Source organism: Mesocricetus auratus, unplaced genomic scaffold (assembly GCF_017639785.1).
Source record: "Mesocricetus auratus isolate SY011 unplaced genomic scaffold, BCM_Maur_2.0 Super-Scaffold_100003, whole genome shotgun sequence".
Taxonomy (NCBI): Eukaryota; Metazoa; Chordata; class Mammalia; order Rodentia; family Cricetidae; genus Mesocricetus; species Mesocricetus auratus.
The window spans coordinates 52,499,861-52,523,318 of NW_024429188.1; the positions used below are offsets into that span (position 1 = coordinate 52,499,861).

General features: G+C 41.9%; 1 protein-coding gene across 1 annotated transcript in view; it reads right to left on the reverse strand.

The window, feature by feature from the left end:
- The window catches only part of LOC101827110 (fibronectin type III domain containing protein 3C1-like), a 58,260-nt gene extending 35,584 nt beyond the window's left edge, over positions 1 to 22,676 (reverse strand). Inside the window, exons 1-4 of the mRNA XM_040744319.1 lie at positions 22,610 to 22,676; positions 21,606 to 21,721; positions 20,782 to 20,898; positions 20,367 to 20,442 (exon numbers count right to left, since the gene is read on the reverse strand). Of these exons, the coding sequence (XP_040600253.1) occupies positions 20,367 to 20,442; positions 20,782 to 20,898; positions 21,606 to 21,683 (271 nt within the window). The 5' untranslated portion in view covers positions 21,684 to 21,721; positions 22,610 to 22,676. The remainder of the gene's footprint in view (positions 1 to 20,366; positions 20,443 to 20,781; positions 20,899 to 21,605; positions 21,722 to 22,609) is intronic.
- Between the last annotated feature and the right edge of the window lie 782 nt (positions 22,677 to 23,458).

Here is a 23,458-nt window from a genome sequence, read left to right on the forward strand (position 1 = left end):
CTCCCTTGGAGATTCCAGCTGTAGAGCTGCTGCTGATTGCACTCCCAAACCATCTCCCACTTGGTACCTCAACCTACTGCTCTTGAGCCCAGTGCCTGGCTCATTGAGTGTTGCCACAAGGTAAACAAGTGGAGAATACTTCTGTTGGTCAACTCCTTTACACTGCCCTCCCAACTAGAAGAGCTTACTTCCTGCTACTGGCATGAAAAACCAACCCAAGATTCCACATATAATACTCCATTCATTTGTTCTTTCTAGACCTAACTCTTATACACTCATTTCTCATCTTACCCCACTGTCCATTTCCTTTGCTAGAAAGGGACTTGCTTTATAAACTTGAATCTGTTGTAAGTCTCTCTTGGCTATCAAATTATCCTCAATTTATCCTTCTGTGCTAGGCCACACCTGAGGGTGACTCTTTACCATCCATCAGTCCTGCTTTTGTCTCTAAAGTCAGCCCTATTGTATAGGACACAAGCCATCTGACAATTGCCCAACACCATCACATGGTGCTCATTTCCCTCAGATATCCTTCATGATTTATTTCAATTCTGCAGTACCCATTTTCCCTGCACCCTGGCGGGGAAACCCATCACCTTTTACCTCCTTGTGAATATCCCCATGCCCACAAACTCCACCAACAACATGCCCATCCTCACTGTTTGAAAGTACAATGTTTCTACCATCTTGTACAAGACTTGCCAGGTCAACTATCCCTTAGTTCCCATCCACTCACGTATTCCTCAACCTTCTACTGTTTTCTCTCTGGTCCCCCAGAAATCAACTCCCTTATCAGTCATGGACTCAATGTTGCCTTCTTCACCATTATCCTCTAGCCAAATCTTGGACCTTTCTCCTTTCATTTGGCCGGACCCCGAGTCCAACTTCTCCCAGCAACTTACCTGGATTGTTTTCTGCAGGGATTCTGTGATGGCTCCTACCACTTTGGAAAAGTTCTTCAATGGCGCTCAGATCTTCTTCTTTCTTCTCTCCTCTCTCTCTCTTTGACTCTCCCTCTTTCTCCTCCCAAATATCCCCCTCTTCCCACAACATTCTACTCCAAGACATAATAGACCTGCTGTGGAATCGATTCCTGTTCCTAAGACAGAGAATTCAGTTTTCTGTCTCAGAGGCTGCTTGCAGCTGTAGCTCTCCAATGGTGCTAGTCTCTCCCAACCCTTTTATGCTGTATCCAAAGATGATCTCATTGTCACCTGGTTTTCAGTCCAGAAACACATAAAGGTTTTGTCACCCTGAAACAGGCCCTCAGGAACTCCTGCCCTTGGGCTCCCCAACCCCTTCTGACCTTTCTCTACCTTTACCTCTGTAGTGCTCGTAACCAGGCCTTAGTTCTTCTAGCCCAACCAGTAGGAGACTTGTTCAGACCTGTTGCCTATTTCTCTAAACAACTGAACTGTATGTCAAAGCTGACCTCCTATGCCACCAAGTTCTAAAAACTGCCATTCTGTTCATCCCTAGGGTCTTCAAATTTACCTTCCTTCAAACTGTTTTCTCCTCCCACCCATTGTGCTACATGAGTATCCATCTTTCACTCTCCTCCACTTCCTCTTTTTGTACCCAGTCTTGTTATACTGCCCTTTCCCAATTTGCAGTTTCTCTTCAGCCCTCTTCAGCCCTGCCATCCACTCAACCCTAGCCACTCTGCTCCCAAATGCAGACACCATGCTTCTTGTGGTCAGAATACTTCACAATTACTCTAAGATATCAGATGAGGCACTTAAGGTTTTTCACCACCTCCCATTCCTGGACCTTTGGATTGGTTCATTGATGGTAGTTTTCTCAAGGAACCCCCTTATTCTGCTACTTATGACATCTATTGTTATCTTAAGTGGTACCGTGATGATCTTGACTACTTCCTCCAGCATGTGGCAGAGGCAAGTTCTCTCCTTTTTCAGACTACTTTTCAGCAGGCAGAGCTCATCGCACTTACTAGGGTCCTAAATCTGGCTTGATATACCACAGTTAGCATCTACACTCTAAATATATCTATGACATCATTCATCCAAACTCTAAAACTCGGAGAGTGTAGTGTTTTCTTACTTCCAAGGGCACCTTGTCATTAACAGGAAAACTATGCCCTGTCTAGTTGAAGCAACCCCATTACTGAAAGGTGCTACCTTGGGGGAAATGACTGCCTAACCCTGGGTCTGTTAGCTGACTAGGGGCTAAGATGCGCCCCACTATCTTTCCCCTTTGACTATATTACTTATCTTCTCTCTTTTTCAAGCATTTCTTGCCATACCAGTGGAACACCTCAGATCCACTAAGCTAATCTCTGAGAACTCTACTGATATATTAATAAACTAGTACTTTCTTCCCCAACTGAAAAACCTTTCCTTCCTCCAAAAGAATCACTCCTACTTTCCAGGCCCAACACTTGCCCCTCTGAAATGTCCTAGAACATGTTCATCTCACTACTCTTATGAAAGAGTACTTACAGGATCTCTGCAAACAGTGTACCATCTCCCCAAGGGTCTCTCCATGAGCTACTATTAGGCCTCCACCTTTCCCAACTCATCTACTTGTGGTGCAACTCATGCCTCCCATAGGACACACCAATTACTTCATGGTAGTAGTTGTAGTTGACACTTTAAAAGATTGGGTAGAGGCTTTCCCCACTTCTAGCAAACATACTTTCATTGTGGCCTCTAGGCTACTAAGTGAAATCATTGCTCATTTAGGGGTACAGGTCTTCCATTTAATTTGGCAAAGGCTTTGAATTAGTTTATCAAATAACTCAGTGGATCAGCTGTGCCCTAAACATTTCTGGAAGTTTCTACATTCCTTATCATATCCAGTCCTTTGGAAAAGAAGAGATGGTGAATGGCATCTTCAAAACAATCTAGTCTGCTTCTTGCTTCAACTACATAAGGACTGGATGTCTTTCCTGCCCCTAGCATTCCTTAAACTTCCTAAAGTTCCTTATAACCCCCTCAAGCTCAGTCTTTCTGAGTTAATGTATAGATACTTCCTTTTGCCACATAGCCTTCTAGTTTGAACCCATCAAAAGACCCTCCTACTTTACTGAGTAACTCTATATTTCAGTTTCTTAAGACCTTTCTATGTCTTTTACTAATTCCCATGCTCCCACTCCTGTCTCGAATCCATTAGACTACTCCTTGCTCTTCCTACCTTGAGATCTTGTTTTGATTCTTGCTTCAGGGAACCCTCTAAAGCCCATATGGGAGAGCCCACACAGGCTCATTTTAAGCACCCCTACAACATTAAAGATTCTTCCCATTTGTACCACTTCTCCTCAATAAGGAAGGATCCATCTGACCATGGGGACCTAAATACACTAATTACTAAATAATCTTCCACCTGCAAAAAACCTACCTTGATGTGTCTGATACGTATCCTAGAGGATATGGACTAATACATCCTCTCCAGTCTACCACCTAATCCTCCCCTACTCTTTCTTCTCCCTCCCCCTCTCAGACAGAGGTCTGAGTCCTTACCTGATACCTAAACAAGACTGTCTCACTATCAGTCTCCTGAAGTCCTTTAATGATGCCATCCACTCCTCTCATTGGGTCTGCCTTCACTTGCCTCATGTAGCCAAGGCTTTCTGACACCTATCACTGCCTAGTTCTTTCTAAAAGCAGGACTCCACCATGCCTGACAGGACACTTATTAATCTGAGTACACACATGGGGATGGATGGAATGAAGGCGAAGATTTCTATAAATACAACACCATAATTATAATTAATTTCTAGAGATTTACTTGCCTATAACTTCCTCAGTGTGTCTTCATTGGCAGTAATAAAAAGGCCTTTGCCTAAGGGGTTATGACTTGGCAGATGAAACCCACAGAAACAGCTGACTTGAACAATGGTGAGCTCATAGACTCCAGACTGATAGCTGAGAGGCCAGCATGGGACTGATCCAGACCCCTTGCACTTGGGTGTCAGTAAGGAGGCCTCAGCATCTTTTGGGGCCTCAGGCAATATATCAGCATTCAGCCCTGTCATCCAGATGGACTTTGGGAGCTCATTCCACATGGAGGGACACATGGGGGAGGGCCTAGGCCCTGCCCTAGAACATATGACAGACTTTTGAGATCCCCCATGAAGGGCCTCACCCTCCTTGGAGAGTGGAATGGGGATTGGAGGAGGGGTTGGGGGAGGGTTGAAGGGGGGGCGAGAGAGGAGGGGAGGGAGAGGGAGCTGGGTTTGACGTGTGAAGCTAACTTGTTTCTGGTTTAAATTAAAAAATTAAAAAAGGCCTTTGCCTGACCTACTAAGGTTCCCTATGCAACTCCTGACCACTATCCTCCATTTCCTTGGTTGTTGGCAGCTTGTAACCTGATCTTTGCAACCTTACCCTAACCATTCTTGGCCCAAACTCACTACATTAACATACCTTTCCTTGCTTAATCTGAAGAACTCCTTAGAACAAATGAACCACCCACCAATAATCAATCAGAAACCAAAATCCAGATCTGTTGACTGCCAGGAAAGACATACGCTTTCTGATCCTTTCTTTGTGTCTTATTTTCCCACCCTCTAGTCCTCTTTTATACTTTTCTCCCCCAATACAGCTACACCTGTTATTAAATTCATATCCATAATTTCTCTGAAATCCTGTCCTTAAAAATATTTTCAACTCAACTTGGGAGGTGTCTCCTCCAGACTGTCCTGCCACCCCTTCATAGCCTGTCACAACCCTAGCCTTCGGACACTCCGTCTCCCTCTGGCACACTCATTCTTAACACCAAATGTGGACACTAAGGGAAGCTCTTCCAGATATCCTGCTTTGACCTTTCCACTGCCTGGCATACACCACTGGAATCTTTTGGATTTGCAGCTCTCAGGCATACATGTGTCTTCCTGTTAATTGTACATGGGTACAATTACTTTCCACTGCTCCACAATCTCACTCTTTCCTCCTGACACACAAATCCCAAACCATATCTTGACCTCTGTTAGGAAATACTGGACTGTGAAGATGATATTTTTCCTAGTAATCTTAGGGGTTCTGATGAAAGTGGGACTGAGGACCTCCATCCTGTGAGTAAACTTTCACCAGTTAACACTTCTTTTCAAACAAATATTTGAGTCTCAATGGTGTTGTACGTCAGCTCTTGGCAATTCAAGATCAGATCTGTTTGTTCCCTAGCTGCTGTTCCCATGCAGAATTTTAGTATCCTGGAGGCCACCCATAGGGGTGTGTGTGAACTTCTGAATGAACAGTGCTACTTCTTTATCAGTAAGCCAGCTCTGACAGAGATGGAGCACAAAGGTTAAGGGATAGAGTCACTGTAATTCTGCAGGACCCCCAACTCATAGTTGGCATCTTCATTGTCCTGGCTGCTTCCTTTTTCTGCCTCTTTCATCATGATCATCCTGTGACTCCTCTGCCTCCCTTGCTTACTAACCTCTTCCAGAAATTCTGGTTCACAGGATCACTTTAATTTCCCCTAGCAGAGTGAACTCATAAGGATACCTCAAAGCTGTCCTCTTCTTTCAGACTCTTCTTCCTAGGACCCATTGCCCCTCCCTAGCAGGAAGTACTATTACAGACTTGGCTGTACTGTCTTTCCACTGAGCCTGAACTGAGTGACAAGGTTAATGATCATTTTGTCTTGAAAGCAGTCCCATTTCTTCTGTGCTGATGCTGTCAACTGAGAACTGAAGGTACCCAGGATCCTTTGCTCTGACAGCATCTGAGTCTACAGAACACAGGGTAATTGTGATGGTATATGACAAGGCCATGCCCTTTCTTTTGGATAAAACTGTAATTGCCTAATTCTGTTCTAATTGACTGTCACAGAACAACTACAGGAATTTCTTTCCCTTTTGCTGATGTGAGAGGACAACCTGAGATTCTACCCATCCCACTCTTATTTACCTTCTTCTTCCAGGACCTCATCCCTATGCACTCATTTCTTGTCTAACCCTCCAGTCCCTCTTGCTTACTAGGTAGGGACTTACTCCATAAGCCTGGAGCCTGTCAAATTATCCTCTCATGCTAGGCTGCAGCTGATAGAGATCCCCATTCATTCCTTGAACTTAACTCTGGCTCCTAGGGTGACACCATTGTATGAGTCATAAAGTTTGTTCAGTATTACCCAATACCACCAATTGTCTCACATGTCCCCCACTAACCCTTCTGAATATATTTTGACAACCCAATACCCATTCTTCTCTTTGGGGCTATGGGTATCAACCCCATCATTTTTCATTTCCTTGTTTCTGTTAGTACCATTTCTCAGAACTCCCTCCAAAGAATGCCTGTCCTCACAGTCTGGAAACCCAAGGGTTCCTAATAATTGTGAGCCCATTCACCTAGTAGTCATCAACCCTTAGCCTCTCCTTTCTCAAATCTCCCCTTATCACCACTTGACAGTCTTGGACATTCAGGGTTGTTTCTTCACCATTGACTTCCACCTCAAGTCCTGTGACATTTTACCTGACTCATGACTCAAATTTCTTCCAACAACTTACCTTGACTGTCCTCCCTCAGGGATACTTAGTGTTCACTATTTTGTACAAACTTTACCAAAAGCCCCCTTTCTCCCCACCAACACCCTTCTTCAAGACATACAAGACCTGCTCCTGTACTTCCTCCTCTATCAATTGATTCCTGAAATCCGTAACCTCCTCAATTTCCTAGCCAACCTTAGATATCAAGTCTCTAGATAGAAGACTCAGATCATTCAATTCCAGAGCCCCCATTTGGGTGTGAAAGTCACCCCCATACCCTGCCCAATTTCCACTTCCTAGAAGGAGGATATCAGTCCAATTCCTTTCTCTAATACTAAGAAGGATCTTCTTTTATTTTTAGGTCTCATAAGCTACTGCCGGTTGTGTCCCCATCATTGCTATTATCTCAGAACTCTTTTATACTTCAAATGGTGGCATCACTGATCACTGATCACTTGATTTCTACTCTATAAATACATAACGACTTTACAATCCTAAAGCTGGATCTTCTTGGACTTCCTGCTCTTAGGTTACAACATATTTTGGCATTTCCAAATTTACGTCTTCAGTGCATAAAAACAGGTCTTAGTTCTTCTAAATGCAGTAATTAGTTCCAATATGTAGCCTATATCTCTAAACAAACTAAAATTCCATATAGCAGAGTTGGCGTCTTATGTCTCTAACTTAGACAACTTCTGTTCTCCACAGCCTGCAAACCATGTTCCATTAGTCTGTTTTTTTCCTGTCCTCTCCTCTATTTCCTCCTCTTGCCTCCAGCCTTGTCACGTCAGCTTTCTCTATCCTGCAGTCTCTGTACAGCTCTGCCCTCCAGTATCCCTGACACTCTGCTCCCAGCTACAGACTACACCCTTTTTTGTGACTCACACACACCTCACAATTACTCCAAGACAGTAGATGAGGCCCTTAAGGTTTTTCAGCAGCTCAGTACCACTCCCATTCCTGGGACCCTGGATAAGTTGATTGATGGTAGCACCCTCAAGGACTCCCTTGTTGTGTTCCCATTGTTGAGTGCTATCCTGAGAATCTTAACTGCTTCCATTCTCAGGGAGTGGAGGAGGCAAGCTTCCTCCTTCCTAAGACCACTCCTTAGCAGGTAGAGCTCACTGCACTCACCAGGGTCCTACCCTAAGCCTGGAACATTACAGTCATCATCTATAACTATAGCATCATTCATCCCATCTCCCAGAATTGCGTTAGAATTGCATTTCTGTACACCAAGGCCACCACCAGCATCAATGAGAGGCTTTTCTCCCTTCTCCTCAAAGCATCCATATTTCCCCAAAGGGATGTTATCATTCACTGCAAAGGCAGTCAGACACACAAAGACTTTGTCACCCTGTGGAATTGAATGGCCCATTTCTGGGTTGTCCTAGCAGTCTAGGGTCAGGATAATCCCCACTATCTCTTTCCTTTGCACCTCCTCCCCCACCTCACCCCATCACACAGGCAGAAATTCAACCAGAGCTTGAATTTCAGGAGCCCTACTGCTACCTCACCAAAAGATCCAGCTTAGTATACCTCAGCTGCATCGTGGAGGACAAGAAGGGCTGATGGCATCCTCTCTGATCCACTTCCCAATCTGTCCCTCCTCTTACTAGTCTCCCTCCCCCTCAGACAGGAGTCCTTACTTCCATAGCTTAACCAGATTGTCTTACTACCCAGCAGCCATGTGAAATCCCATAACTCCTCCATGTTCTCCTCATGTTGGATTATGTTCATCTGTTCCTGGTTGCAGGTAGGGCTATCCTGTGCTACACCTGCTTGTTTTTCCTCTACAGGGAAACTGCACCCCACCAAGCAGAAAACCCCTGAAATTGATTTTGTGCATAGGATGGCTTCATCAATAAGGCCACCATAATTAATTTCCAGAGATTTCTTACCTGCCTACAACCTCCTCAACATCCCTTCAGGAGGCCATACCATAGGCCCTTTGCTTGGCCTTCCAAGTCACCCCTGGTGGCCTCTACACCTTTCTCTGCAAACTGAAACATGGGCCTCTGTGCCATACACACTGTGAATGTGTAGGTGGAGGATAGCATGAGACGGATAGTCAGGAGACCCATCTTGACACTAGAGAGCAAACCCCTTCACTCACTGGCCTTCACTGAGATATTTGGATGACTAAATGATTCACACATTCTATCTGCTTTGTTTCATCTGTCAAAAAGCCCCTGTCTGCCCTTGCATTTCCTTTCTCCACAGCCTTCACTCCTCTCTGTGTAACTGCAATTTAAGTACACTTTCCCCCTCTACCATGCCAACACACCTCTTTCTCTTCAGTCTGGTCAACTCCTCAGACTAACTGAACTGTCCACTTCTAAGCAATCAGAGAGCAAAGCTGGTCCCTTGGCTTCCTGGGAAGTGGTCACCATCCTAACTTCCTTTCTCCATGCCCTACTTTCCCCATCCCCTAGTCCTTCTCTAGTCCTCCCCAACTTCATCTTCACTGGATGTTTGAGTCCTAACCATAATTTCTCCAAAATCCTAAAATTCTAAAATCCAATACCTTAAACTCAACCTTGGAGGTGTCCCCTTCAAACTTTAATGCCACCCCTATGCAGCGTGTCACAACTCTAGTCTTTGGACACTCCATCTCCCTCTGGCACACTCACTTTAACACCAAAATAGGAACACTCAGGCAAACTCTTCCAGATACTCTGATCTGACCTTTCCCCTGCCTGGCATAGACCACGGACCTCTTGTGGTTTTGTGGCTCCCAGGCCTGTGTGTATATCCATTGATTATTGAACACATGAACACTCTTACATTCCATTCCTGTAACCCACAATCTTGCTCTACTCTTCTGATGCACCCATTCCAATCTACATTTTGACCTCTGTCAAGACACACCTGACTGTACAGATGATCCTCTCCCTAGCAACCTTGGGAGTCACAATCTCTTGAGTAACATCTCAGGAACAAGTCAAAGGTGTCCTCCACCTTCAGGCCCTTCATTTCCGTGACTGATCGCCTTCTGCAGAAAACATAGCAAGAGTAATGCTACCCAATCTTCCTTTGTATTCGTACACCCTGATTTAAGAGTATCACTTGGAGGCCACTGGACTCCAGTCCCCTCCTAACTATAAACTACATTCCAGCTTGAACGCCACTTCTTCCTGTGATTACATTCCAGCTTAACCAGCCTTCTTGTGACCAGTAGTTTCAATTACCCATAGTCAACTTCCTCAAACCAACACCACTAATATCATCCCTGGACATCCTAGTTTAATAATGCTTACAACCTGGTACAACCTGATCTCACTTGCTTCTTCGACTCTGATAAAAATTCTAGCCTGTAAGCAAAGTTTGCTCAATTCTTTCTCTGATGAGATCCCTTCTCAGAGTTATTTAGACACAGCCTTCTCCCTACCACTGTATGCTTACCTCTTTTCGTCTTCTGCTTTCTTCCTAGACTATGAGGATACCAGTAAGAAAAGAGATACTTCTCTCCTTAAGGAATGATGAGGCCCTGTGGTGGATTGAACAAGAATGCCTCCATGGGCTTACATATTTGAATATTTGTTTCCCAGTTGGTGGTTTGTTAGGAATGATTAGGAGGTGTGGTCTAGGAGTAGCTGTGGCTTTGTTGGAGGAGTTGTATCACTGGGGTAGGGTTTTGAGGTTTCAAAAGCCCAAGCCCGGCCCAGTCTCTCTCTCTGCCTCCACTATTGGGAATTTAAGCTCCCAGCTACTGCTCCACTGTTATGCCTGCATGTTTGATGCCATGTTCCTCACCATGATGGCCATCGACTCACTCTTTGAAACCATCAGCAAGCTGCAAATTAAATTAGATTTATTTTATAAGTTGCCTTGGTTATAGTGTCTTGAAACTATTACTGTGAAACAGTAATAGACTAAGACAGACCCTAAGGTTATACAGAATTTTGTCTTCTCCGTCTTTGTAGATGAGCCTTTAGCAACTCTAGAACTAGCAAAGATGAAAATAATTTATCAGTAAGAATGTGAAATTTTGTGTCTTTTGGTTTTTTGAGACAGAGTCTTTCAAGATAGTCTTTACTGTCCTGGAACTCACTCTGTAGACCAGGCTGGCCTCAAAATCACAGAGATCCTAATGCCTCTGCCTCATGAGTTCTGAGATTTAAGGTGTGAGGGCTACTTCTGCCTGGCTGAAATTTTGTGTCTTGACCACCTTCTCAGGTTTGAGATTTTGGGCTCAGGTTCTCCTCACTGGTGTTAATGGAAAGACTGCTTTATAAACTTTTAAACTTGTATGAAAGGCAAACAACTTTTCACTCATCTTTTCCTGTTCCCCCTGTCCTGGAGTGATCTGTTGTTGTCTGGGGCCTCAAAGGTCCTCCATATATTCTCCAAAGTAGATGTTTACACCATATAAGAAGTTCCACCCAAAGTCTGGGATACCTCCATTCTTGTGTATTCCCTAATAGCCACTTCTATCATAGTAGTCTTAAGAATCCTAATGGCTTTTCTGGAACACTCCAATATCTTTAAAATATGAAGTAGGGAAAGACTTATAGCCTCTCATTGATAAATTCTGGGCTACTAGGCTACCTGCTACACCCTTGTAACTCTTCATGCCATGCCCCCGTGCCATGCCCCTGTCTGGGCAGTAAAGAAGTCAAATGGGTACTACAGAAAAGTCCAAGATTTGAGCACTATGGAAGAGGCTGTGGTTCTGATTTGTGCCATGATTTCAAACCCTTACATTCCCATAGAACAGACACCCTCTATAATATCTTCTGGTTCCCAGTGTTAGACTTTAAGGATGCTTTCTTTTGTATTCTTATCTACCCAAATTCTCAGCTCCCACAGACATTAGAATGTCAGGATCCCTCCACCCAAGTTACTCAGCAGTCTTACCTCGGGGCTTTTGGGACAGCCCTATCTTTCAGGTCTCTACAGAGACCTTTCATCTTTTAATTTTCTCCCTAGGAGTAGCCTCTTCCACTATGTGGATAGTAATCTGTAACTCAGAAAAATTCAGTTCAGATCAAAACGCTGTCCTAACTCTTCAAAAAATGTCTCCATGTGGCTATAAGGCTTCTCTTTCCAAGGCCCAGATCTCCCAAATAAGGGTCAACTAATTGTGACTTCTACTCAGCAAAGTAGTCTTTCCAGTTACTGCAACAATCTTGTTTTAAATATGTGCACTCTAGCCACAAAACAGTCAAGGACCTTCTTAGGATTTTACAGAATCTGGATTTCCCAGTGTGACCTGATAGCTAAACTTCTCTATGGAGATTTGAGGGAACCAGAGGTGGGACCATTAGATTGGATCTCTGAAATGACATGAACCCTAGATTTTATAAAGCAGACACTTGCCTCTTAACTAGAATTAGCTGTGACAGATCTTACAAAAGCTTTTTTCTTCGTATGTGCACAAACAAAATGGAGTAGCAGTGGGAGTTTCAACAAAGACTTTGGGACCTTTCAGTGCCCAACTGCTTATCTTTCCAATCCTGGTCGCATAGAGCTGCTGGCCTTACCTCAGGGCATTGGCACCCATGACACTCTTAGTTTAGAAGACCTCTCAATTAACCCTGTGCCAGAGCATGATGAGTCACACACCACACTAGAGTCTCTAAAATCTCACCTTAAGAGTTTCCCATTGGGAATCAGCTAGAACCAGCAAGTACCAGACTGTTCTATTATAAACTGCAGAGATTACTGTAAAACAGTGGCAAACAAATCCTCATCCATTACTCCCAAAACCTAAGCCTGACAACCTTCTACAGCATACCTGTGTGGAAATAATTGACTTTATCTACAATGCTAGACTGGATCTACAGGATTCTTGTCTTTCTCATCTGGAGGAGACATGGTTCAAGTAGAGCAGTAGCTTTACGGAGGCAGGATAACAAGCTTTCAGGGTATGTAGTAGGGAGTCTCACAGATGTTACAGAATCTCAGACCCTTACAGATATTCCAGAACTGATGGTCCTCACTAAGGTTCTCTAGCTGGGAGCAGAGAGGAGATGACTTTTACATGGATTTTTGCCTATGCTTTCTTTGTAATTAATATTCATGAAGGGCATGAAGAGAAAGGGGCCTCCTCACTCTTCAGAATGTCCCCATTAAACATGTCCCTAAGAAGCCATCTGACTTCTAACTCAGCTGACCTTTATACAAGGTAAGGCCCATCAAAAAGACTATTATCTACATAGTGAGACCCTGCGTCAAAAAAAAGACCACTCAGACATTTCTTAGGGAAACCACTGAGCAGAACGATAGGTTTAATGGGCAGCATGGCTTCCCATCCAGGCTGCCTTAGCTCCCAATCTCATTCTCTCACATCCACAGGATACCCCCAGAAGACTGAAGAGGCTTTATCAGGGCTTTACAAGGAAATCCAGAGTTACAAGTCCACCCCAAATCTTTTACTTGAAGGATCTCCCTGATGAAAGATCTTTAAGAATTTTCATCAGTCTACATATTCAGTGGCTAAAGCCTTTATTTTCCAATTGAGGCTCTGTTCACAGGCATAGCAATACCTTGGGATCCATGTCTAAAGCTTGTCTTTCTTGCTGTTAGACCAATTCTGAGGTACCTGATGCTTCTGTTTTTATACACCATCCAGCATAGAAGAACTATTCTGGGGTTTGGATTGGCAAATATGTTTCACTTGCATGCCCCCCATGCAAGAGATTCAAATATCTACTAGTTAGTGGTGTCTTTCCACCAGATGGCTAAAACATTTCCCATTAAAACAGACAGGGTCTTAGTGGCAGGTAGCCACTATCCTCATAGAGAACATTATTCTTTGCTTTGGGTTCATTCAATCTCTATAATACTGTAAAGGCCCAATTTTCATTTTCAATATGACCCAGAGTAGGTGGGGAGGTGGAGAGTATCTGGGAGAAGTTGGGAGTGGAGAAAATGTCATCAGAATATATTGCATGAAAAAATTGCACTTTAAACTCTAATAAATTGCTCTTAAGCAATCTTATTTTACATACCAATCCCAGTTCCCTCTTCCTTGCCTTCTCCTCCTCCTCCCTCCCCCCCATTCCACCCCCATCCACTCCTCAGAGAGGGTGAGGCCTCCCATGGGGGATCACCAATGTGTGTCACATCATTTGGAGCAGGACCAAGGCCCTCCTCTCTGTATCTAGGCTCAGTGAGATATCCCTCCATAGGGAATGGGCTCCAAAAAGCCAGTTCTTGCAGTAGGCCATACCATATTTTTAAAAGATATCTTGAAGTTGTTTGGAGCAGATATTATCAAGTGTTACTCATATCACCAAAAGTAGCCAGTCTATAATGCCTATTTCACATGGCTTCATCTGTTCAGAGTGAACATTGTTCCAGCCCTAGAAACTCAAAAGGGCTGCTCCCATGAGCCTCTTAGAGGTCTCTGGTTCATCTTATATTAAGACCCATGTGAAACAGATCCTTAATGCCCTTTAGGTCCCAAAGAGTATCTAGGTCTCGCTCTCTTGCTTTTCTGGATTCTGTGATATCATTTTACAAGTTCTTTCCTCATATTCCCTTGTTATTCCTTCTACAAGACCCAACTCAGGATATTTTTCCTTCAGAGATATTTGTGTGTATGTGTGTATGTATGTATGTGTGTATGTATGTATGTATGTATGTATGTATGTATGTATTTTATGTGTGTGAATGATATATGTATGTGTAAGTGCAGGGATGTCTGAGTGGAAACCGAAGACAACTTCAGAAGTCAGTTCTTTCCTTGTTCGTGGGGTCTGGGAACTAAACTCAGGTACTCAAGTTTGAATGGCAAGAATTTTTTCCTGCAGAGCCATCTTGTGGTCTTTAGTGAGATTTCTTGTTTTTCCTATTTTTTAAATTTAAACTAGAAACAAGCTTGTTTTACATGTCAAACCCAGTTCCCTCTCCCTCCTCTTCTCCCCTGCCCCACACCGACCCCCTGTCCCATCTTCTTTCCCATAGGTAGGGTGAGGCCTTCCATGGGGATCTTCAAAGTCTGTCATATCATTTAGAGCAGGGCCTAGACCCTCCCCCATGTGTCTAGGCTGAGAGAGTATCCCTCTATGTGGATTGGGCTCCCAAAGTCCCTTTGTGTACTGGGGATAAATACTGATCCACTGATAGAGGCCCCATAGATTAACCAGACCTCCAAACTGACAACCATGTTCAGGGGGTCTGAATCAAGTCTGTGCTGGTTTCCCAGCTGCCAGTCTGGGGTCCATGAGCTCCCCCTTGTTCAGGTCAGCTATTTCTGAGGGCTTCTCCAGCCTGGTCTTGACCCCTTTACTCATCACTCCTTAGGAAGATTTCTTAAACTATTCTTAGACTGAAGTTACCACTTAACCTTGATGCATGCCCTCCATCTTTAATCCCTTCTTTCATGCTTCAACTTTCTTCTTTTAAAATGACCTAACCTTTTACTTTTCCATCTAATCATCACCATGTGCTGTAATTCCTCAGTAGCCTTATTCCCATGTAGAAGTTATGTTGTCTTATTGTCTTCTGGATAATTCATCTGATACCTGTACCAATGCCTTCACTGCTTCTGACATCCAGGTTACTCCTTTCAATCAGCCCCTCCAAGTATCCTCTTCTGGAATCTCTTGACCTATAAGGGCTTTTCAGCTGATTCCTTTCCTAGTGGGATGAGTCATTATGGCAGGTAGAGGTACCAGAATAAGAACACTCACAATGGCTTCTTATGTTTAGCATACTTGGCCAAATTATCCTACGGGACTAGACTACATCTCAGCATCCCCCAAGGTCCTTTAGGATCAGTATAATTTTCCAAAGGCCTCATGTGTAGCATTGCTTACAGTAGTCCAAGGAGTACCTGCCTGATCCTGGGACAGAAATGTCATGTATATGCTATTCAACTATGGATGGTACAAGATAAAGTTAAAAGACTAAAAGAGCAGGCAACTGATTTTTTTTTTTTTGGTTTTTATGAGACAGGGTTTCTCTGTATTGTTTTGGAGGCTGTCGGTCCAGCCTAGCCTCGAACTCACAGAGATCCGCCTGCCTCTGCCTCCCGGGTGCTGGGATTAAAGGCGTGTGCCACCACCGCCCGGCCAGGCAACTGATTTAAGGTAGATAATCTCTGAGGGATTGCTTCTATGGAAGGACACAGAGACTAGCAATTACTGATGTAACTCCTCTCTCTCTCTCTCTCTCTCTCTCTCTCTCTCTTCCCTCCCTCCTCCCTGTCTCCCTTCCTCCTCCCTCCTTTCCTCCCACCTCAGTCTTTACTTAAACTTCTGGTATGATTGATATTTTCCATATTAAAGGCCATTGACTTGCCGTGGCAGTATTGCAGGGTCATTACCATTACCATTATCATTGACATCAGTGCCCATCTTCCTCAGTCAATGACTTTTCAATCTCCAAGTTGATATTACAGTTAGGCCTTCAACCTCTTAAGGTAGTCATTCCCTCCTTCCCTTCCAACATGCCTCTTAAACTTTCTATGCAATGTCCATGATCTTAAAACACTATGGCATATCAGCAATATAAATAATATATAATAATTTATAATACATCTGACAGAGGGTTGATCTCAGAAAATTTACAAAGAACTCAAGAAGCAAGTCTCCAAAACACCAAAGGATCCAATTAAAAAGTGGGCTACAGAATTAATAGAGAATTTTCTTTTTTTAATTTATTTTTCAGTTTAAATTTAGATTAGAAACAAGGTTGCTTCACAAGTCAGTTCCAGGTCCCTCTCCCTTTCCCTCCCCTCCTCCCGTGCCCTCCCCCCAACCCTCCCCCCCCCGTTATCCCCTCATTTCCCCAGGGAGGGTGAGGCCCTCCATGGGGGTGTCCATAGTCTGTCATTTCATATAGGGCAGGGCCTAGACCCTTCCCCAAGAGTTCAGGGTGAGAGTGCACCTCACATTGTTCTATGGGAGTCCAAAGTCCATGTGTATACTCGGGATGAGTACTGATCTACTGCCCAAGGCTCAATAGATTACCTGGGCCTCCTCACTGGAGAATGTTCAATAGAGGAGTCTAAAATGGCTGAGAGGCACTTGAGAAAGTGCTCAACATCCTTAGCCATCAGGGAAATGGAAATCAAAACAACTCTGAGATACCATCTCACTCCTGTCAGAATGGCTAAAATCCAAAACACTGATGACAATTTACGCTGGAGAGGATGTAGTAAAAGGGGAACACTCCTCCATTGCTGGTGGGAGTGCCAACTTGTTCAGCCACTTTGGAAATCAGTATGGAGATTCCTCAGAAAATGGGAATAAACCTACCACGAGACCCAGCAACTCCACTCTTAGGCATATATCCAAAAGATGCCCATTCATACAACAAGGATGTCTGTTCCACTATGTTCATAGCAGCATTGTGTTGGGGAAGTCCTGTGCCTTTGTCATTAAAGAATAAAGCACTGTCTGGCCAATAGGGAATCTAGATAGGAGGGACTAGGAGTCCAGAAGGACTCTGGGTAGGAGAAACACAAGAGAGTCGAGATGTAACGCCATTGGGGTAGGAAGCCCGGAAACCTCTCCGGTAAGAGACATACTTAGATTAACAATTATGGGGTAATTACTTAAGTCAGAGCTAGCCAGTAAGAAACAAGCAAGGCCAACAGCTTCATAATTAATATGGCCTCCTGTGTGTTTATTTGGGACTGATGCGGATCTAGAACCAGGCTGGCGGAAAGGCTTCTCTCAAGGAAAAAGCTTCTCTTTACAGCATTATTTGTAATAGCCAGAACTTGGAAGCAACCTAGATGCCCCTCAACCAAAGAGTGGATAGAGAAAATGTGATACATTTACACAATGGAGTACTATTCAGCAGAAAAAAAACAATGGAATCCTGAGATCTGCAGGCAAATGGATGACACTAGAAGAAACCATCCTGAGTGAGGTAACACAGTCACAAAAAGAGAAACATGGCTGAGTGAGGTAACACAGTCACAAAAAGAGAAACATGGCATGTACTCTCTCATATATGGATTTTAAACATAGATCTGGGGAGTGCCAGCCTACAATCCCATGGCCAGAGAGTCTGTGAAACAGACCGTTCTTTCAGTGGCTGATGGAAGAAGAGGCAGACTCCCATGGCTATGAACTGAGCTGAACTCAAGAAAGCCAGTAACAGAGAGGGAGGACTGATGACCAAGGGGATTAAGAACAGCTAACCTGACAAGGGTTAACTCTTGAATCCCAGGCATCAACCTGGGAATCCAGCATGGGACTGATCAAGACCCCCTGAAGGTGGGTGTCAGTGAGGAGGCCTAGGTAATCTATTGAGCCTTGGGCAGTAGATCAGTATTTATCCCAAGTATACACATGGACTTTGGGCACCCATCCAACAATGAGAGATACACTCTCACCCTGAACTCTTGGGGGGAGGGTCTAGGCCCTGTCCTGTATGAAATGACAGACTATGGACACCCCCAAGGAGGGCCTCACCCTCCCTGGGGAAATGAGGGGATATTGGGGGGTTGGGGGGGCATGGGAGGAGGGGAGGGAAACAGAGAGGGACCTGGAAGTGACTTGTGAAGCAACCTTGTTTCCAATTTAAATTTAAAAATAAATAATAACAAAATTTATAATATAAAATTTTAACCCTTCTGAGCTCTGAAGATGATCTTTGCCCCTAGTTAATGAACTTACCTTAATGCTTTATTGGGGGACAAATTTCGAGATAAAATGACTAAAAGTAAAAGCAAAACCCCCACATTTTTAACAACCAGCCCCTCACTAGTTGAATCCTGACCACAGTACCTTGTGAAGCCTTATACAAATACTTAAAGCCTAATAATCTTATTTTTTTGAGACAGTGTCTTTCTATTTAGCCCTGGGTGTCCTGGAACTCTCTATGTAGACAAGTCTAGCTTTGAACTCACAGAGATCCTCCTGTCTCTGCCTCCTGAGTGCAGGAATTAAAGGCATGACTATATCCTGTTTTAAAGTCTAACAATTCTTTTTTGAAGACAGAGTTTGTTTGTGTAGCCATGGCTGTCTTGGAACTCACTTTGTAGACCAGGCTGGCCTTGAACTCACAGAGATTTGCCTGCCCCTGGCCCCCAAGTGCTGGAATTAAAGGCATGTGACACCACCACCTTGCCAAGAAGCCTTATAACTTGTAAAGCTCCAAGATGCCTTATTCCAAATGGCCAACCCCCAACAATTGGTGCTATACGTTTTTCTCCTGAACACCATCGTGAGATACTTGGTCATGTATCCAAATACAGACCCACACAAATAGCACATGAGGTAAGACTAAGTAACTTTCTTTAACTGTATAAAAGTATCCCATTCTCTGTCAGGGAGTGATTTTCTGTTACAAACTGCTCACTGTGTGTCTATTTTCAATTTAATCCATCTCTTCTACATCTATTCTGGCCTGATAAGTACATTTTCTGGGCCTCTGATTTTTTACTATCATTCCTGGCACAGCAGTATAGATCGAAATCACCTTAGAATATAAAACTACTAGCATAAAACAAAATCATTTTAATTAAAAATAGATAATACTAAGCCTATGACTATAAAGCAATATACTTTATTATCGGCTATTTGATATTGAAATCATGTTTTTATACATAATAAAATGTGTATGCATAATTAAAATACACATGAAATTACTATATACAATATATGTGTGTTCTCTCTCCTGGACATTATTATTACTAAGTATCTAATGCAATGATGGTGCATTCTAGGATTAAAGAAATATCTGTTGGAAATGTGAAAGAATGAGCTCTCAGAAGGCTAAAATGGATCAATTTAACACTTGTACATTTATGATACATATTTATATAAAATTTATCTAATTTTGTTGCTATAGATTGTACGGATTGGTGGTTAACAGGAGATGTTACCTTTTAACAATATGCTTTAAAAATTAGAATGTATATATGTCTTTGAAGATTTATAAGCAGTTAATCATTCCTGGAAGGAAGGGGTTCACAAGGCCCCACACCCCCATGAAGAATTATTGGCAGTTAATGGTGGTTGGAAGAGGCAGACATCTTCAGTGGTGTACCCATTCCTAAAATGCCCACACTCCTATACAATATCCTTCATCCATGCTCATGCAAGAGACCCTAAAAAACTTGATTCATCACCAAAACCAAGCAGCTACATCCAAGAAAACAGAAGAGAGACTAGATGGGAAAAGGAAGGGCATCAGTTGATGGGGAGGAAAAGAGGGCAATGGAGGTATGATCACAATACATTATGTACATACATGAACTAACAAACTGTGTATGTTCTTATCTTTTTAAAATAGGAGAAATGCATGTGATGACATTGTCTTTGAGTAATTTATGTTTCATTCTGTTCATGAGTTATACTGAGCTTTATAAATTCAATAAACTTGAATTAAAATTTGATCAGAATATAGCCACTATAATTCAGATTTTGCAAATATATTATAGATAGAGCTCTATAAAAAGCAGCTTACATGTCCAGATATTTCAGCTTGCCTTTTTGTGGCCTTATATTTTGATGCGAACATTAGAAGTATATGAAGATATTTTCATTGCCTTTTGATATTCTCCAGTCTGGCAAACATGTCAAACATCTCAACAGACATAAATAGCTCTCTGTATTAACCTGTAGTACATTAACTGCTTCAAAGATTTTACTATTGAATTAAAATCATTAGCACAGGTCATATTATAAGGTAAGTGTTAAATTCCCATATTTAAGTCAAGTAATATTATAGGTAGCAATCACTATCTACAATGTCTGGACTTCTTTGAACGAAATTCTTCAATTAACTTGCTTTCATGTTTTAAAAGTTAGTTTTGAAGACTTCTAGAAAAAATAGCTAGATTAGCTCTTGTGCTATTGATGCTAAGGCCCTGTGAAGAGCATTTTAGGAGTATTCTGTCTCACAAATGGTAGGAGATATTACTGAATTGTTAGTAATTTTACAACAATATTTAGGCTCACTCACTGTGATTGTAAGATAACACACATCTAATTCTACTTTAACAAACCTTGAATGTGCTGAACCGACCCATCATCTGCTTTTATGGTAAGGACCTCTCCCGGGTTAACTTGAATGAATACAATCTAGAAATAGATAATTATTTAATGACATACTTTTTGTAAATCTATGGAAAAAGTCATTATCCTTTTGAATAATATTCAGAACCCCTAATTATGGGGATTTCAAAATGCTCAAGGAGAAGAGTACAATTGGGTCAATGGGCACTTAGGAGAAACTCAATACCCCTTAGTAAGAGCAGGTCACTTCCCCCACCCAAGTAAAGCTTAATGAAGGTCATAGAAAATAGGTGCATTGAGGTGAAAAGACATTATTCTCCTCTGCATCTGCCCCCAGAACAAAACCTCTACAAACAAACAAATCCCAGCAAGTAAAATTTATCTGAAGGTAAAAGTCAGACATACTTGAGGCCAGTATTGGGGACAAGAAGGCCAGGTGTTATATATCTTGGGTTGAATCATGGTCTGTGAATAATGAGAATATGTTGCCATGGCATTGGGGTCCAGAATCCAATTCTCCATCTGAAAAATGTGATGTTGATTACAAACCATTTTATTTTTGTCATTTTTAGAAATAAAGCTTATCATACACCAATAATAAAAATGAGCATCATTTTGACATCTTCATGCAAGCATATATCTGAATAATTTCTGTCCATGTTGTTTTGCTAAAGTATCATCTTTGCTTTTTTAATTCAAGAGACAAAAAGTCTGTCATCCTTTTGCATTATATATTAAGTTAGGCCTTCTACTGAATCTATTAAAGTGGAAAATGCAAAATTTGAAGTACATTTTTTCCTTCTAGAAACCAGTCTTACTCATAGAAGTCATTGCTATTCAGATACAATACTTTCAAATATTAGATAAGTGAACTATTAACTTAATGAGACCCAACATTTTAAAAGATATACCCTATGAAATTGTAGGTAGTAGAAACTTTACAATATAGGTCTAGGCCTTTTAAGTTGTGCAAAAGAGTTTTTAAAAAGCAGCTCAAAAGAATTTTTAAAAAGCAGCTAAATTAATTCAAAAAGATATTTTATGTAGGAAAATCTAGTGTTGAATGTCTTAAGTGATTTTCAAAAGGTTTACAAGGAAAATAACCAATGCTGAAAAGACAAAAAAACAAAACAATGACAATAAGAAAAAAGACTTTCCAAGTGATAAATAGTCTAAATGAAGACCAAACCAGTTAGAGTGCAAATAAAAAGGAGCAAAATTTTTCTTACAGGATACATGGGATCTCCATTGGTAATTGGCACTGGTGGATGTATTTCAGCTAGAATAGGTGCAAATTGATGTTCCATTGAGTCTAAAAGGACTGTCTTTCACATTAATTGATACTCTAAAATAAAGAAACAAACAAACAGAAACTTACAGATTAAATGTAGTCAGAATCGTGTTTTTAAATGACAAAACAGACAATATACTTCTGAAAAAATCCATCTTAATTTTCCTTTCTACCAATGTTTGACTTAAGCAGAATTATGTTTTTTCCCATGATAATTAAATTTTTTTTAAAATTTAGGTTAGAAACAAGCTTGTTTCACATGTCAATCCCAGCTCCCTCTCCACTCTCTCCTCCCCCTCTCCCTGCCAGGTCCCCCAGCCCCCCACCCAATCTCCACTCTGATCACCAAGGAGGTTGAGGCCCTCCATGGTGGATCTCCAGTGACTGTCATTTGCCTTGGGTAGTATTTATCCCTGGCGTACAAATAGACTTTGAGTGCCCATGCCACAATGTGGGATACTCTCTCAGCAAGCAGAATTATGTTAAGATATCATTTAAAGTAATCATTGATCTTCATAAATGACAGAACCAAGTATGGTGTTGGTGGTCTCTGCTTGATTGTTTTCTCTTCATTCATGTGAAGACAAAGATAACTCATTAAACAACATAAATAAAAGTTTAGTTAAACAACTCATTGACTATTTGATCCGCTTACACCCAGCTCAAATGACTATTTCCAATTTATGACATTAATTACAAATAATATTTTATATTGTAAAGATAGCTTTAAGAACTAATTAGTTCCCATTAATTATGTTAGAAAAACAGAAATTTTCAGTAACTGTCTTGGACACTAAGCCTAACAGATCAAACCTAATGTAAACATTTAAAACCAAACATTTAAACTTGTATTTCTTTCCTGATTGAAATATTTAATCTATTGATGACACTGAACAACAAAACAAACAGTTAAGCAAAAACCAGAAAGGAAAATGTGATTACTTTTAAGCTAGAGAGTGAAGATGCTCAAGAGAGAACCTCTCTGGAGTGAGGCAAGTCTTGAAATGAGGGTTTTGGAACACAGCACTTTAGGAAAAGAACACTTCTATGTCATAATTTGTCGACATCATTTCCTTTGCAAGTTTTTAAAGGGCTCTTAGGAGATTTATTTTTGAATATTGTTTCCCCACAAAGTAGAGATAAATGTTTGAAAAGAAAACACTTTTGGAGTCATGAAGAAGTCTGGATTGTTTCTAGCAGGGAAAAACACACATTTGTTTAGGTTTGAGGGACAGTGAATAGTTACCTCTTTAAGAGCTTTCAAATGTGCCCCCGCTCTGGAATGCCAAGCAACTTTTATTATTCTAAATCTCTCTTTAGTAATCAAGGTATTGGCTTAATTTAGGGAAAAACTCATTGTTCTGTGGTCTATTCTGATGGCTGGGTTGGTCAACTTAAAATATTATTTTAAAGCAGACTATGCCTCCACCCCTCTCCTATCTCTCTTTCCCTCCTTTCTCTCCTCTCTCCTTCTTTCCTTTCCTCCCCTCCCTACCTCCTCTTTCCCCTCTCCCCCTTTTCTCCTTTCCTTTCCCTCTCCTCTCTCTCCTTAATTTCTTTTCTTCCCCTCTCCTCTGACATTCATTCCTTCTCTTCCTTTTCACTCCATATTGTACTAAATTTCATCAAAACTTCCAATAATTTGTGTATAAGTCATTATGAATTGATATCATTTACTATGTCACCACTGCTAGAATCTGTTGACTTGTGGATGCCATCCGTATGCCAACAGATTCACAGTGGACAGACTGAAGGAATACAAATTGTCAACGGAGTTTTACTTGTTCCTAA